The sequence below is a fragment of the Gopherus evgoodei genome, chromosome 5, assembly GCF_007399415.2.
Source record: "Gopherus evgoodei ecotype Sinaloan lineage chromosome 5, rGopEvg1_v1.p, whole genome shotgun sequence".
Lineage (NCBI taxonomy): Eukaryota > Metazoa > Chordata > Testudines > Testudinidae > Gopherus > Gopherus evgoodei.
In genome coordinates, this window is record NC_044326.1 from 84,929,492 (window position 1) to 84,943,011 (window position 13,520).

Consider the following 13,520-nt stretch of genomic DNA (forward strand, 5'->3'; position numbering starts at 1 on the left):
TAACCCTGGCAAATGACCTGTGCCCATATGCTGCAGAGAAAGGCAAACCCCTTTCCTCCCTCTCCCCAAGATTCCCGCCAGTGTGATCTGAGAAAAAATTCCTTGCTGACCTCACATATGATGATCAATTAGACTTTGAGCATGTGAACAAGGACCAGCGAGCCATGCTCCCGGAAGAGAGAATTCTCAGTATCGCCTCAGAGCCCACCCTTTCCAGTGACCCATCTCCAGCCGTGGTCATTCCTGATGCTTCAGAAGGAGACAAATAAATCCAAACAAACCCTAGGCTGTCATGGGTTTCAGTCTGACTCAGTTGTAGCTACACAGGGCCTTGTTGTCGTAAGGAGATTGGGCTGGACTAAACCTCGTTGGAGTGTCCTGCCACCAGAAAAGATCAGGCAGGAGTGATTCAAGGTGACCTCAGCCCCACTTGCTATGGAGGGAGATGGCTCCTGTAGGGAGCCAACATAGCACAGCAAATGAACAGCACTGTCCCAAAAAAAAAAAAAAAGGGGAAAGGGCCAGGTGCTTAGGAACTTACTGATTCAGCATCTCCTTTCAGTAACTCCCAGTAACTGAGCTTCTGTGGAGGTCCAATTGGGAGTAAAGCGGCTCTCCCCAAGTGTAAAACCTGAGAAGAAAGAGATATGAAACAACACCTGTCTTCTGATTTGGCAATATTGTTTGTGGAAGGGATGTGAGCAGAAAACTAGGCCATCTGTATCTGTATCAGGATTTGAAAGTGGTGTGTAAAAATAAATCTCTAATGCTCTTTTTAAATCAGTGAGGAATGTTAAGAAGAGATTTTTCTCTTGCAGTTAATCCTTCTTTTAGTCCCCATCACACTGACTTAGATAAGCAAGAAAACTTAATTAACTTAGCTCTACTTGGCTCAGTCTCCAAATACTCAGTGTCTAAGGCAGTGATTCTCAAAGTCGGTCTGCCGCGTGTTCAGGGAAAGCCCCTGGCGGGCTGGGCCGGTTTACCTGCTGCATCCACAGGTTTGGCCGACTGCGGCTTCCACTGGCCGTGGTTCACCGTTCCAGGCCAATGGGGGCTGTGGGAAGCAGCGTGGGCCGAGGGATGTTCTGGCAGCCCCCACTGGCTTGGAACGGTGAGCTGTGGCCAATGGGAGCCGCGATCGGCCGAACCTGCGGACGTGGCAGGTAAACAAACTGGCCCGGGCAGCCAGGAGATGTCCCTGTACAAGCAACGGACTGACTTTGAGAACCACTGGTCTAAGGGATGGATTCATCTTTGGGTTTTTTGTTTGTTTTTTTTAAATTCCAATCCAGACTTTCAGGTCATTGAGATACAATTAAATGTTCTATGCTAAATAAAATAACCCCACATTCTCTCCTAAGAGCCCCTTTCATGCAGTGAGCAGCTGATTCATAAGGTAAGACTCTAGGCCTTCATTTGGATGGTAACTTTTCACTTAGTCTTTTTAAAAATAATTTTAAAAGATTTTAAATGTTTAGACTGTCTAGGCTGACAATAAGCATTTTTTACATAGTTCTGATAATGGGTAGAAGCCCAGCAGGTTTAAAGAAGTGCCTCAGACTTTGTTGAGTGCATCATTTGAATACACAAATACCCTGTAAAATAGATTGAAAAATGTCCCAGTCCGTACAGACGCATTACGGATAAGTATATTGGCAGAATTTATGCAAACATTTCACAGATTTCATTCAGAGAGTGCATTTAAAGCCAATGGTGTGGACACATTAAATTCTTTTTAGTGGCTTTTATTGATGGACTAGAGATGAACCCCTCCAACCATACCTGCCTCTCTTCTCTCCTGCTCTCTCTTTTCTACCACACTAGACTCTGTCCAGACTGCCCTAACCTCACTGTACTTGAACAGCTGAGGAAAAAGCCAGTGTCTTTGGATTTAAAGGAAGATTGGTTACGCAGTAAGGAAAGTACTCCTACAATGTTCTGCAAAATGGGGATGTGTCCTATGCACGTCCTCAGTATTTTCCAGTACTCCTGCTCATATCCTACCTGCACAGGCTAAAGGAGTTTTTGTGTTCACAAAGAGGTGTTGGGGGATCCATTTTGATTGTTAATATCTATGGTTTTTTACACTCCCTTTTGGTCCCTACAAAGAACTTATTAGATTTACAATTTAATACTTTTCCAGCTTTAAATGAAGTTCCACATATCCCTCCACCTCTTCCTGCTGAAAAACCAATTGGGAACACCTCTGGGATTGTTGCTGGAAAGCCTAGTAATGCGAAACAAACAAGAAAAAGGGTAAGTTGTATCTGTAATACATCCTTTTGGTTAGCAAAGCAAACAGTCTCTTGTAACAAATTGCTCATTGTGAAATAAGTCATTTGGGGGGCGAGGATGTTACAATTATAAGGCATTTCATATGTTTTTCTTCCATATTTTATTTTTTAATCAGGCTACATCATTTAGGTTGTTGTCAGTGCTGGAAAACACTTAGTTAATTTATATTTACACTTTGTTATGCTTTGATCATGTTTATCTTTCGTTTTCTGTACTTTAGTAGTTGTTGTCATGCTCCCTGGGGTAAACTTTCAAAGTCTTGCAGAGGGCATTAAACTGATAGGACTGACATGGCCAAATTCCCACACAACCCTCTGAAAGTGCATCCTCTGTCTTCAGAAAGGAGGCACCTCTCTGTCTGTATGCCAGTCTGAGAGGGAAAAAATTGTTTCTGATGATAAAGAGGAACTTGACAGCACCCTTTTCTCACTTCTGGCTGCATTATATAGACATTTTCCACTAGTTTATCCAGAGCCTGAGAACAATAGTTTATTCTCAAATGCATCTTCTCTACTTTCCACTCATGATCGGTGATGTGCTAGTAGCAGGAGATACTAGTACGTCCCACAAAGTTGTGGAAATGGGGATTCTGCCCACCCCACGAGCTGTGACCCCTTTCACTCAGATTTATTTGAGAAAAACTTTGAAAATTCAGGGGAAAAAAGTCTAAATCTAGAGTCATGATGGCAAAAATGGAAGAGAAATCAGCTAAAACAACAAGCAGAAAAGAGATGAAACCAAAAGGCCCATATGAACACTTTCCTGAACAAGAAACAGTGGACAGAGCATCATCAGGCATGGAATTCCTGCACCCCTGTGAATGACTGCAAAGCATTGTAGGCCATTATAGCAAAGACACAAACCCTCATATTACAGAGATTTCTTTAGCACTGAGTAATCTGTCAAAGGACATGTCTTAGAAAGGCAAAATAAAAAGCAATGTCTTGCATTCTCTTCCCCTTGCTTTGATTCTCTTCTCCATTGTCATAGATTCAGAAGTTTCTTATCTGCTCTCTTCCTCTAACCCCTCAACTTGCCTGAGAGACTCCATCCCATCTCCTGATTTCCTTCATGCCTACTCTCATCCCCTCCCTTATTCTTCTCCTTAACCTCTCAATCGCTTCTGAATATTTCCCTTCACAATACAAGCATGGTTTAGTCTCTCCTCTCTTAAAAAAACAACCCTTGCTTGATCCCACTTGCCTCTCCAATTACTGCCCCCCTTCTCCCTTTCATCTCTAAGATCACTGAATGCACTGCTGACAATCACAGTCTGGAGCTCCTCTCTCCCAGTTCCTGCCTAGACTCTCTCCAATCCAGCTTCCATGCCTTGCACTCCACTGAAACTGCTCTCACCAAAGTTTCTAAACACTTCTTCCTAGTCAAGGCTCAAAACCGCTACTCCATCCTCATCCTTCTTGACCTACCAGCCACCTTCAACACAGTGGACCAAGCTCTTCTTGATAATTTGTTCTCACTTGTCTCCTGTGACTTGGTCTTTTCTTAATTGCTCCTTCAGTGGATCACCCCTCTGGCTTTCCATGAGGGCTCCACGGGGCTCTGTTCTTGGTTTCCTTCTCTTCTCCCTTTATACCTTATTTCTGGGTAATCTCATCCACCAACACAAATTCAGCTACCATTTCTATGCTGACAACTCACAGAGCTACCTCTCTCTACTCCAGATCTGTCTCCTTCTGTCCAAACTAAAATCTTGGCCTGTCTCTCTGACATCTCCTCATGGATGTCTAGCTGCCAAGCTCAATATGGCTAAAACAGAGCTGTTAATCTCCTCCCACCCAAGCCCCCTTTCTTGATCACTGTGGGTAATACCACTATCCCGCCTGTCACTCAGGCCCATAACTTGGGTAGTCATCTTCAGCTCAGACCTCCTCTGAGGTGCTCACATCCAGGCTATGTCTAAGTCTTGCAGATCCTTTCTGCATAACATCTCTAAGATATGGCCTTTCATATTCATCCACACAGCTAAAACTCTTGTCCAGGCTCTCACCATTTCACATCTTAATTGCTGCAACATCCTTTTTTCTGGCTTTGACAAATACATCTTGCACTGCTCATATCCATTGAGAATGCTACTGCAAAATCACTTTCCTAGCCCATTGCTTTGACTGTGTTATCCCTCTCTTTGCATCCCTCCTCAGGCACCCCCTTCTCTATCCTGTCAAATCTGAGCTACTTGTCTCATTTTCAAGGCCCTTCACCATCTATCCCCACCCTAACTATCTTTCATTACCCTACTTATCTTTCATTCAGTATTAAAAAGTCAACTCCTGCCATGATGCTAGCCTCCATCCATTTGATAAATTTTCAAACAAGTACCTTTGTGCTTCTCTTATGCTGCCCCTCACACTTTGCAGTAGCTCCCCATAAACACCTGCAAAACTAACTCATTATCCTCCTTCAAATTCCTCCTTGAAACTCATTTGCCGTGATGTCTACAAAAAACTTGACAACCGTTAGGCTGACCATCATGTTGACCAATATTAATAGACTAATTGTTTTCTTGTATTCCCCCATTTGTCTGCATCCCTCTCTTTTCTGTTGTCTTACACTTAGGCTGTAAGCACTTTAGGGCAGAGACTGTGTCTTTATTATGTGTTTATAAAACACCTAGGACAATGGGGTCCTGGTCCATGACTAGGGGTCCTACCACACTATGGTAATACCAATAATTATTCATAAGAAAAGATGTTCACCACCATGGGTGACATGATTGCCCAATTAGCTGCATGACACAGAGAGCCATTGTCTGAAAGAGAATGTAGAAGAGTCAAGTAACTGCAAGAGACAACACAATTCTGATCTAGTCCATCCCCTGCCAGTGCAGGTTTCTTCCATACAATATTATTTCTAGTGCATTGTTCAGTCTACTTTTTATATGTCCGCAGTGACGGTGCTCCCACCACATTTTTTGAGAGAGAAATATTATCCCTCAAGCTAAGAGTTATCATATTTACAATTATCCTGCTATTCAGCCTAAATTTTCCCCTTCTTAAATTCATTCCATGGCTCCAATTAATATATTCTTATACAGCATTGCCCAAAAAGTTCCTCTTGATGGACTTCCTTTGGCCTCTGATTTGAAGTTCTTCTCTGTTAAGTATAATTTAAATAAGAAAGGTATCTTTTTAAACAGTAACCTGTTACTATCTCTTACATTAACAAAAATCGCATTTTTGTGTTCTTGTAGGAATCTGAACATTCAGATCCAACAGGTACTTCTTGGACAGAGCCTGTGCTGCCCCCTAGGTGAGTAGAATTTCTAAGTAACAATTTCAGATTAGCTACTGGGTTGGTTTGCTTAGTCGGTCTAGTATGCATACTTATCAACTGTATATTATTAAGACAGTAGGCTTGTGTAAGTTGTGCTTTTGATATAATCACTAATAATTAGGCATGCACCAATAGCCAACTAATGTACACCACATTGTGGCTAATTGGTATGGTGGAAAAGGGAAGTCTTTAGAAAGATTGCAACTCAGCTCTTTTCTTATTGTTTGACTGCCACTCTGTTCTCTCAGCTTTAGCCCCTTCGCCCATAACTGAAAGCAGATAGAGCTGGAGACCATCCTCTCCTCTACAGAAAAGACCATCAACAGCTATCAAAGGGACACTATTAAGGGCCCAAAAGCAAGCTATTCCGATGGGTAGGAAAGATAGAAACTGTGGCAAAAGACCACCTTGGCTTAACCACGAGATCTTGCATGACCTACAAAATAAAAAGGAGTCATATAAAAAATGGAAACTAGGTCAGATTACAATGGATGAATATAGGCAAACAACACAGGAATGCAGGGGCAAGATTAGAAAGGCAAAGGCACAAAATGAACTCAAACTAGCTATGGGAATAAAGGGAAACGAGAAGACTTTTTATCAATAGATTAGAAGCAAGAGGAAGACCAAGGACAGGGTAGGCCCACTGCTCAGTGAGGAGGGAGAAACAGTAACAGGAAACTTGAAAATGGCAGAGATGCTTAATGACTTCTTTGTTTCAGTCTTCACTGAGAAGTCTGGAGGAATGTCTAACATAGTGAATGCTTATGGGAAAGGGGTAGATTTAGAAGATAAAATAAAAAAAGAGCAAGTTAAAAATCACTTAGAAAAGTTAGATGCCTGCAAGTCACCAGGGCCTGATGAAATGCATTCTAGAATACTCAAGGAATTAATAGAGGAGGTATCTGAGCCTCTAGCTATTATCTTTGGAAAGTCATGGGTGACGGGAGAGATTCCAGAAGACTGGAAAAGGGCAAATATATAGTGCCCATCTATAAAAAGGAAATAAAAACAACCCAGGAAACTACAGACCAGTTAGTTTAACTTCTGTGCCAGGGAAGATAATGGAGCAAGAAATTAAGGAAATCATCTGCAAACACTTGGAAGGTGGTAAGCTGATAGGAAATAGCCAGCATGGATTTGTAAAGAACAAATCATGTCAAACTAATCTGATAGCTTTCTTTGATAGGATAACGAGTCTTGTGGATAAGGGAGAAGCGGTGGATGTGGTATACCTAGACTTTAGTAAGGCATTTGATACAGTCTCGCATGATATTCTTATCAATAAACTAGACACATACAATTTAGATGGGGCTACTATAAGGTGGGTGCATAACTGGCTGGATGACGATACTCAGAGAGTAGTTATTAATGGCTCCCAATCCTGCTGGAAAGGTATAACAAGTGGGGTTCCGCAGGGGTCTGTTTTGGGACCGGCTCTGTTCAATATCTTCATCAATGACTTAGATGTTGGCATAGAAAGTACGCTTATTAAGTTTGCAGACGATACCAAACTGGGAGGGATTGCAACTGCTTTGGAGGACAGGGTCAAAATTCAAAACAATCTGGACAAATTGGAGAAATGGTCTGAGGTAAACTGGATGAAGTTCAATAAAGACAAATGCAAAGTGCTCTAGTTAGGAAGGAACAATCAGTTTCACACATACAGAATGGGAAGAGACTGTCTAGGAAGGAGTATGGCAGAAAGAGATCTAGGGGTCATAGTGGACCACAAGCTAAATATGAGTCAACAGTGTTGTTGCAAAAAAAGCAAACGTGATTCTGGGATGCATTAACAGGTCTGTTGTAAACAAGACACGAGAAGTCATTCTTCCACTCTACTCTGCGCTGGTTAGGCCTCAACTGGAATATTGTGTCCAGTTCTGGGCGCCACATTTCAAGAAAGATGTGGAGAAATTGGAGAGGGTCCAGAGAAGAGCAACGAGAACGATTAAAGGTCTTGAGAACATGACCTATGAAGGAAGGCTGAAATAATTGGGTTTATTTAGTTTGGAAAAGACAAGACTGAGAGGGGACCTGATAGCAGTTTTCAGGTATCTAAAAGGGTGTCATCAGGAGGAGGGAGAAAACTTGTTCACCTTAGCTTCTCATGATAGAACAAGAAGCAATGGGCTTAAACTGCAGCAAGGGAGATTTAGGTTGGACATTAGGAAAAAGTTCCTAACTGTCAGGGTAGTTAAACACTGGAATAAATTGCCTAGGGAGGTTGTGGAGATATTTAAGAGTAGGTTAGATAAATGTCTATCAGGGATGGTCTAGACAGTATTTGGTCCTACCATGAGGGCAGGGGACTGGACTCGATGACCTCTCGAGGTCCCTTCCAGTCCTAGAGTCTATGAATCTATGAGTCTTCACTTGCTCTTGTGGTTGGGGCTGGGCTGTGGGAGCAAAGAGGTGGCAGTTGCCCTTCTAGGAATTGTTGCTGAAGAGGAAAGGTGCCAGGTCAGCAGTCATTCTGAAGCTCTAGATGTGTTATGTACAGCAATGGTTCTCAAAGCCCATCCACTGCTTGTTCAGGGAAAGCTCTGGCAGGCCGGGTCTTTTTGTTTACCTGCCGCATCCGCAGGTTCAGCTGATCGTGGCTCCTACTGGCTGCAGTTCGCTGCTCCAGGCCAATGGGGGCTGCAGGAAGCGGCACGGCCCAAGGGATGTGCTGGCCACTGCTTCGCACAGACCCCCATTGGCCTGGAGTGGCAAACTGTGGCCAGTGGGAGCCGCAATCGGCTGAACCTGCAGACGTGGCAGGTAAACAAACCCACCTGGCCTGCCAGAGCTTTCCCTGAACAAGCGGTGGATGGGCTTTGAGAACCACTGCTGTACAGTACCTCCACAGTTTGCTTACTCTTCAGTCCCGAGACCCTAGTGGAACTGTGGGAGGAATGACAGCCTCCCTAACCCCTTCAGCAACAGGAAGAGGAGTAGCACTCACAGGCAAAAGGAAGTTGGTCAGCCCTGGACCAGGGCTCCACTGACTGTCAGGGGCAGGATGGTGAGTGGTAGAAGATCTGCTGATAAGCCCAGGCCACCTAGGCACTGATATCTATGTATGGATTTTATAGCTGGTTGTGTACCAAAGCACAAAGTTTTACTGTGTCACCCTCTCCCCCTTCCTATATCAGGAGGCTTGAGCTGATCCTGGAACTGAATTTACTCTGCTTATGATATCATGACAATAAAGCTCTATTTCTGTTATTGAAGTTTAAGTGCATCTCCTAATGTTAGAGTGATTATAAGAAGAGTTGCCTTGAGAACAAATGAGATGACTCATTGTTTCTCTTTATATGTGTATCACTTTTTGCCTTTATTTAATTTTAGATCACTCTTGACCTCTCCCTTATGTTCTCCGTGAACCCAATAGATAGAAATTCTGTCCCCTCCCTTTCTGCTCAAGTTCAGAGAAGACCTATGATTAATAACAACCCTGTGATTTTCCAGACATGAGATCTCTTAGGCTGGATATTTGATAATATCTCCTCACAAAAAGTGGGCTGAGAATCTGGTTATTTTTGTGGTTCAGTTTTCGAACAGTCCTAATTGTGTTTTTGTCATTTTAGTTTAAAATGCTTATTTGTGGAAGGTTAGGGATTGGGGGAGGAACTGAACAGAGATGAAAAGATTTCTCTCATTCTTTTTATTTTTTTTTTAACAAAAGTGAGTTGAAGGGGGCCATAGGAACATTAATTGGTGCTGAAATGATAAGCTGGGATTTTGAAGAACAAGAACGGGGAGATGAAGGTCCAAGAAATTCTGAAAAAAGAGAGAAAGGGTTAGAATGAATATATTCAAAATAGTTGAGAAAAGATGTATATAACCATTTTCCTACTATGTTCACTTACTCTTTTAGAAGACTTTTTTTCATAATGGAACGATATCTGGCATAAATCCTCACAAAACTGTGTATTGACTAGAGCCCATATTGTAATAGCGATAAGGAACACGTGGTGGGTGCATTGATGAGCTTATTAATACTCTTCTCAAGTGGTTGAAGGCACTTGCTGAAAACACCAGACACGCAGGCCAAAAGCCTATTAATACATAACTTGTGGTGGCTTATTGTTATTACGACCTTTTGAGAACTCATGCTTGTGAATACTTGTTTGCGTTGAACTAATGAACCTCTTATAAAATGCCAGAGTAAATTGTAGAGGAAACATGTAATATTGTGGTGTTTCTAATATCTGGGTCACTATATTCAAGATTGCATAAAGATTTCTCCATTATTTAAAAAAAATAAATCCTGTTTTTGGACAGTTAGTACCTATCCAGTTAGGGATACAAAACTGAAATTTGACAGGAAAGCAGTCCTTATTTAGAAGAGAGGTACCTTTTGAGTACACAAGTTATTGATTTGGTCACATTCTTAGCCTTTGAAAATCACATTCCGTGAATACACAGTACAGGCAGCACCATTTTTTTAGCTCTTTTTGACCAGTGTTTGTAGTGGTACATTTTCAAGTGTACAAGTTACTTAGGTGTCTGAATCCTGTAGACATTCAATGGGACTTAGGATCCTAAGTCTCTTGGCACTTTTGAAAATTTATACTTAGAACTTAACCAGGAAGCCTGGACATTCTGAATGTAGCTTTCTGTACAGAATAATCTCATTTCACAAAAGTGGCAAATGGTTCTATTAATCTGATGATGCCTGTTATCCAAAGTAGGGTCTTGTCCCATCAGTTTAGCTGGGGGCATGATTGAGTTCGCACGACAGGATGTTTCAGATAAGTGAGATCCTAAGAAATGAGTCAGATTAATTTCCTAAATCCAGGTGAACCAGCAGTGTTCAACAAGTCTTCAGCTAAAGCACTTCATTCAAAGCACTTCCACTCTGGACAAAGCTTTTTAATGGTAGGTGGCCTGGTTGAAGTCTTACCTAGTTAGAGGGCCCTAGGGAAGCCAGCCAGCCAGCTCCCTGTAATTGGAACTGGCCAGCAAGATTTGAAATCTGCAGTCAAGGAACCCTACTGAGAAGGCTTCCTTGATTATTCAATTCCCTCAATTATCCAAAGGTTTCAGGTATTTCCAGAGAGCTTCAAATAATCCAAATTCTACTGTATTGTTCTTCCTGTTTTAATTAATCTTATTTCCCTATTGAATTCTGTGTGGCTGTCTCAGAGATTACTGGGGGTATATATGCTCGTTTAAAATGCACACTTCTTTGATCATTCAACCAATCTCTAGGTCTGTGGATGGAAAAATTTTACCAGCTCGACTGCCTCCACCTAAAGCCATTCCTGGAAGGCCACCTCCACCAAAACACTTTGGAACCAAGACCTCTTCCCAAAAGGACCCTTTTTGCCGATCCTCGTCTGACCTGACACTCCATAAAAGACATGACATGTTTGGAATGGGAGTCAAGAGAGCAAAGAGTCAAGTTTTAAAAAATCAAGACCCAGCATTACCACCTCGACCTAAACCAGGGCACACTCTCTACAATAAATACATGGTGAGAGTGGAGATATTGTGCCTGGCTTTTGCATATAGGATAGAGCTGTTTCCAGTACAGAGTATAAGGTGCTTTATTGTGAGGGAGGAGTCTGCTGCTCTTTACCTTCAGCATATTTCCATGGGGGGGTGTTTGTTTTTATGTCTGTCTGTCTATGTATCTATCAATAAATAAGAGCTCTGCCTCCTTCCTGACCTTCTCCACAGCCTTTGGGTGTCTTGTGAATGAACCTAGGGTGCTAGGAGGAAATGGAAGCTACACTGTGGGGTGAGCAAGGACTGAGATAAGGGAAAGGTCTCTTGTCCCTTTTGTGCACCCTTAAACTCTGACTTACATTGTATAGATGATATTTTTCAAAGGCACAAATGGCAGTTAAGTTGTAAATACCCATTTTCTTTAATAATAATAATATAATAAAAAAACCTTTGAAAATTTCTTCCTAAATTGTTTGTCCAGTGGCCAAAACACATAGGAGGGAAAGATGGATGTATCTGTATTACATTGCATCACTGTACAGGCTCTTGTGTTCATGCAGCATGAATTTCAGGTGTTTAGAGTGTGCGAGTTAATTTAGTTTGTGAGTAATTTGTCTGGATTTCTATTTAAGCTGCCTGTGCCTCATGGAATTGTCAAGGAAGATTTCTCTTCTAGAAACCCTGGAGACCTCAGCTGCAAGGTAAAAGAAATTCTCTCTCCCTCTGTCTCTCTCGCTCTCTTTCTCTCTCTCTGCAGGTACACACTAAATCATTAGTTTTTTATTATGTTAAAGCATCAACTGTTTTAAGCTTTAAAGGTTACACTCTAAAAAATGTAATATTGGTTTATTAAATCTCTTGGTTTCAAAAAATGTTACCGTACCTTAAAGCATGGGGATGTTCTTGTGCTGCTGGAGCAGATTGACAGCAATTACTTCAAGTGCCAAAAGGGAGGGGAAACCGGCAAAGTGCACTTGTCTCATATGAAGATAATCACCCGCCTAGATGAGCGTCTGAAAAGCAAGCAAAAGGTAAACATTAAGAATTCATTAAATCTTTTTAGATGGTAAACTCATCTGTGGAGGAATTGTGCCTTGCTATGCATTTGTACAGTGCTTAGCACGTTTCAGGGCCCAACTGTGGTAAAATGATTAATAATAAGAATAGCAACTCCAAGCTCTCAGCAGCACATTGATTTTATCAAACGTGTGCATTTCTTATTTAATACATATTAAGAATACATTTATTCTTAATAGGACTATAACAGTGTTTAAAAGAGAACTGGATAAATTCTAGGAGGTTAAGTCCATTAAGGGCTATTAGCCATGATGGGTAAGGAGTGGTGTCCCTTAGACTCTGTTTGTCAGAAGGTGGAGATGGATGGCAGGAGAGAGATCACTTGATCATTACCTGTTAGGTTCACTCCCTCTGGGGCACCTGGCATTGGCCACGGTCTGAAGACAGGATACTGGGCTAGATGGACCTTTGGTCTGACCCAGTACGGCTGTTCTTATGTTATGTTCCGGTACACTGTAATTCACATTGCTCAGTTTTTGCACTGTGTTCATGTTATGTACTCTTTGTATTGCATTGAATTACATTCAAACAAAGCAATTATTCATCAGCCCTCACTTCATCAGCCAAGGCAGCGAGTTGAAATCCTTCTACTAGCGGGTGGGAGGTAGATTAATATGCAGTTTTTGTGATATTTCTCCTATAAACTTACTCCAATCTACTCAGAAAAGCCAGTCTCCCGACATTTTTGGATCATCAGCTGAGTCAGTGCTCTCTCTCTCTGTTGCGATACCTCCTACTATGGAATCTCCCCTGTACCCCAGCCATGCTCTTCCAAGGCACACTCCACGCAACTTCTATATATGCACATCCCTCCAGCAATGTACTGCTCCTTAACTAGTGAACCACTGATGGGTTACTAGCCGATGATCTCACTCTGATGAATCACAGGTGGGCTGAGGTAGTCTCAGTTTGCAATCCACGGTTAGATCACTATGAGGACCTGCACTGCAGGGGTGGAGGTATGACTGGGAGGGTATTTCTGAGTAGGCAGGGCTAATGTGGGGCGCATTGCTGAAAGGGCAGAATGGGGGCTCTCAGCTGGTGGACTAAAGTTTGCCAGCTTTGAATGCTGGAGGTCAGACTGTCACAATGGCTCCTTCTGGCCTTAAAATCTATGAAATTTATGAATGAATTTTTGATAGCCCACTCTAATTGGTTTAGGGCTGATTTAGTGTGGACTTAAGGGCGAACCTTAAAATAGTTGAGAGTGACTAGTATGGAGACACTCAATCACTGGTGCTTCAATTGGTGCAATACAAGCAACTGAAGCGCAACTAGCTGAATGCTGTACTGTAGACAAGACCTGAGAAAATAAGTCAGAATGACTTCTGCTGACCCTGATTCAAGCGCCTAGGGGTGCTTAGCCAATCAGGAAACCAGCAGGAATATCATATGACTACAGCTATTTGACT

General features: G+C 42.2%; 1 protein-coding gene and 1 long non-coding RNA gene across 10 annotated transcripts in view; one reads left to right on the top strand and one right to left on the bottom strand.

Moving 5' to 3' along the window:
* Positions 1-11,991, bottom strand: part of LOC115652054 — a 33,876-nt gene extending 21,885 nt beyond the window's left edge. For 2 of the 3 annotated variants that reach the window (XR_004000522.1, XR_004000523.1), the window contains exons 1-2: positions 2,129-2,215; positions 542-631 (exon numbers count right to left, since the gene is read on the bottom strand). This is a non-coding gene — a long non-coding RNA (uncharacterized LOC115652054). Of the gene's footprint in view, positions 1-541; positions 632-2,128; positions 2,216-11,914 lie in introns of those variants that run through there. The other variant, XR_004000524.1, reaches the window with a different exon arrangement.
* Positions 1-13,520, top strand: part of SH3D19 (SH3 domain containing 19) — a 169,797-nt gene that overhangs the window by 137,023 nt on the left and 19,254 nt on the right. For 5 of the 7 annotated variants that reach the window (XM_030563551.1, XM_030563544.1, XM_030563549.1 and 2 more), the window contains 5 exons: positions 2,147-2,259; positions 5,507-5,565; positions 10,792-11,056; positions 11,664-11,732; positions 11,922-12,062. In XM_030563551.1, the coding sequence (XP_030419411.1) occupies positions 2,147-2,259; positions 5,507-5,565; positions 10,792-11,056; positions 11,664-11,732; positions 11,922-12,062 (647 nt within the window). The remainder of the gene's footprint in view (positions 1-2,146; positions 2,260-5,506; positions 5,566-10,791; positions 11,057-11,663; positions 11,733-11,921; positions 12,063-13,520) is intronic. The other 2 variants (XM_030563545.1, XM_030563546.1) reach the window with 2 other exon arrangements.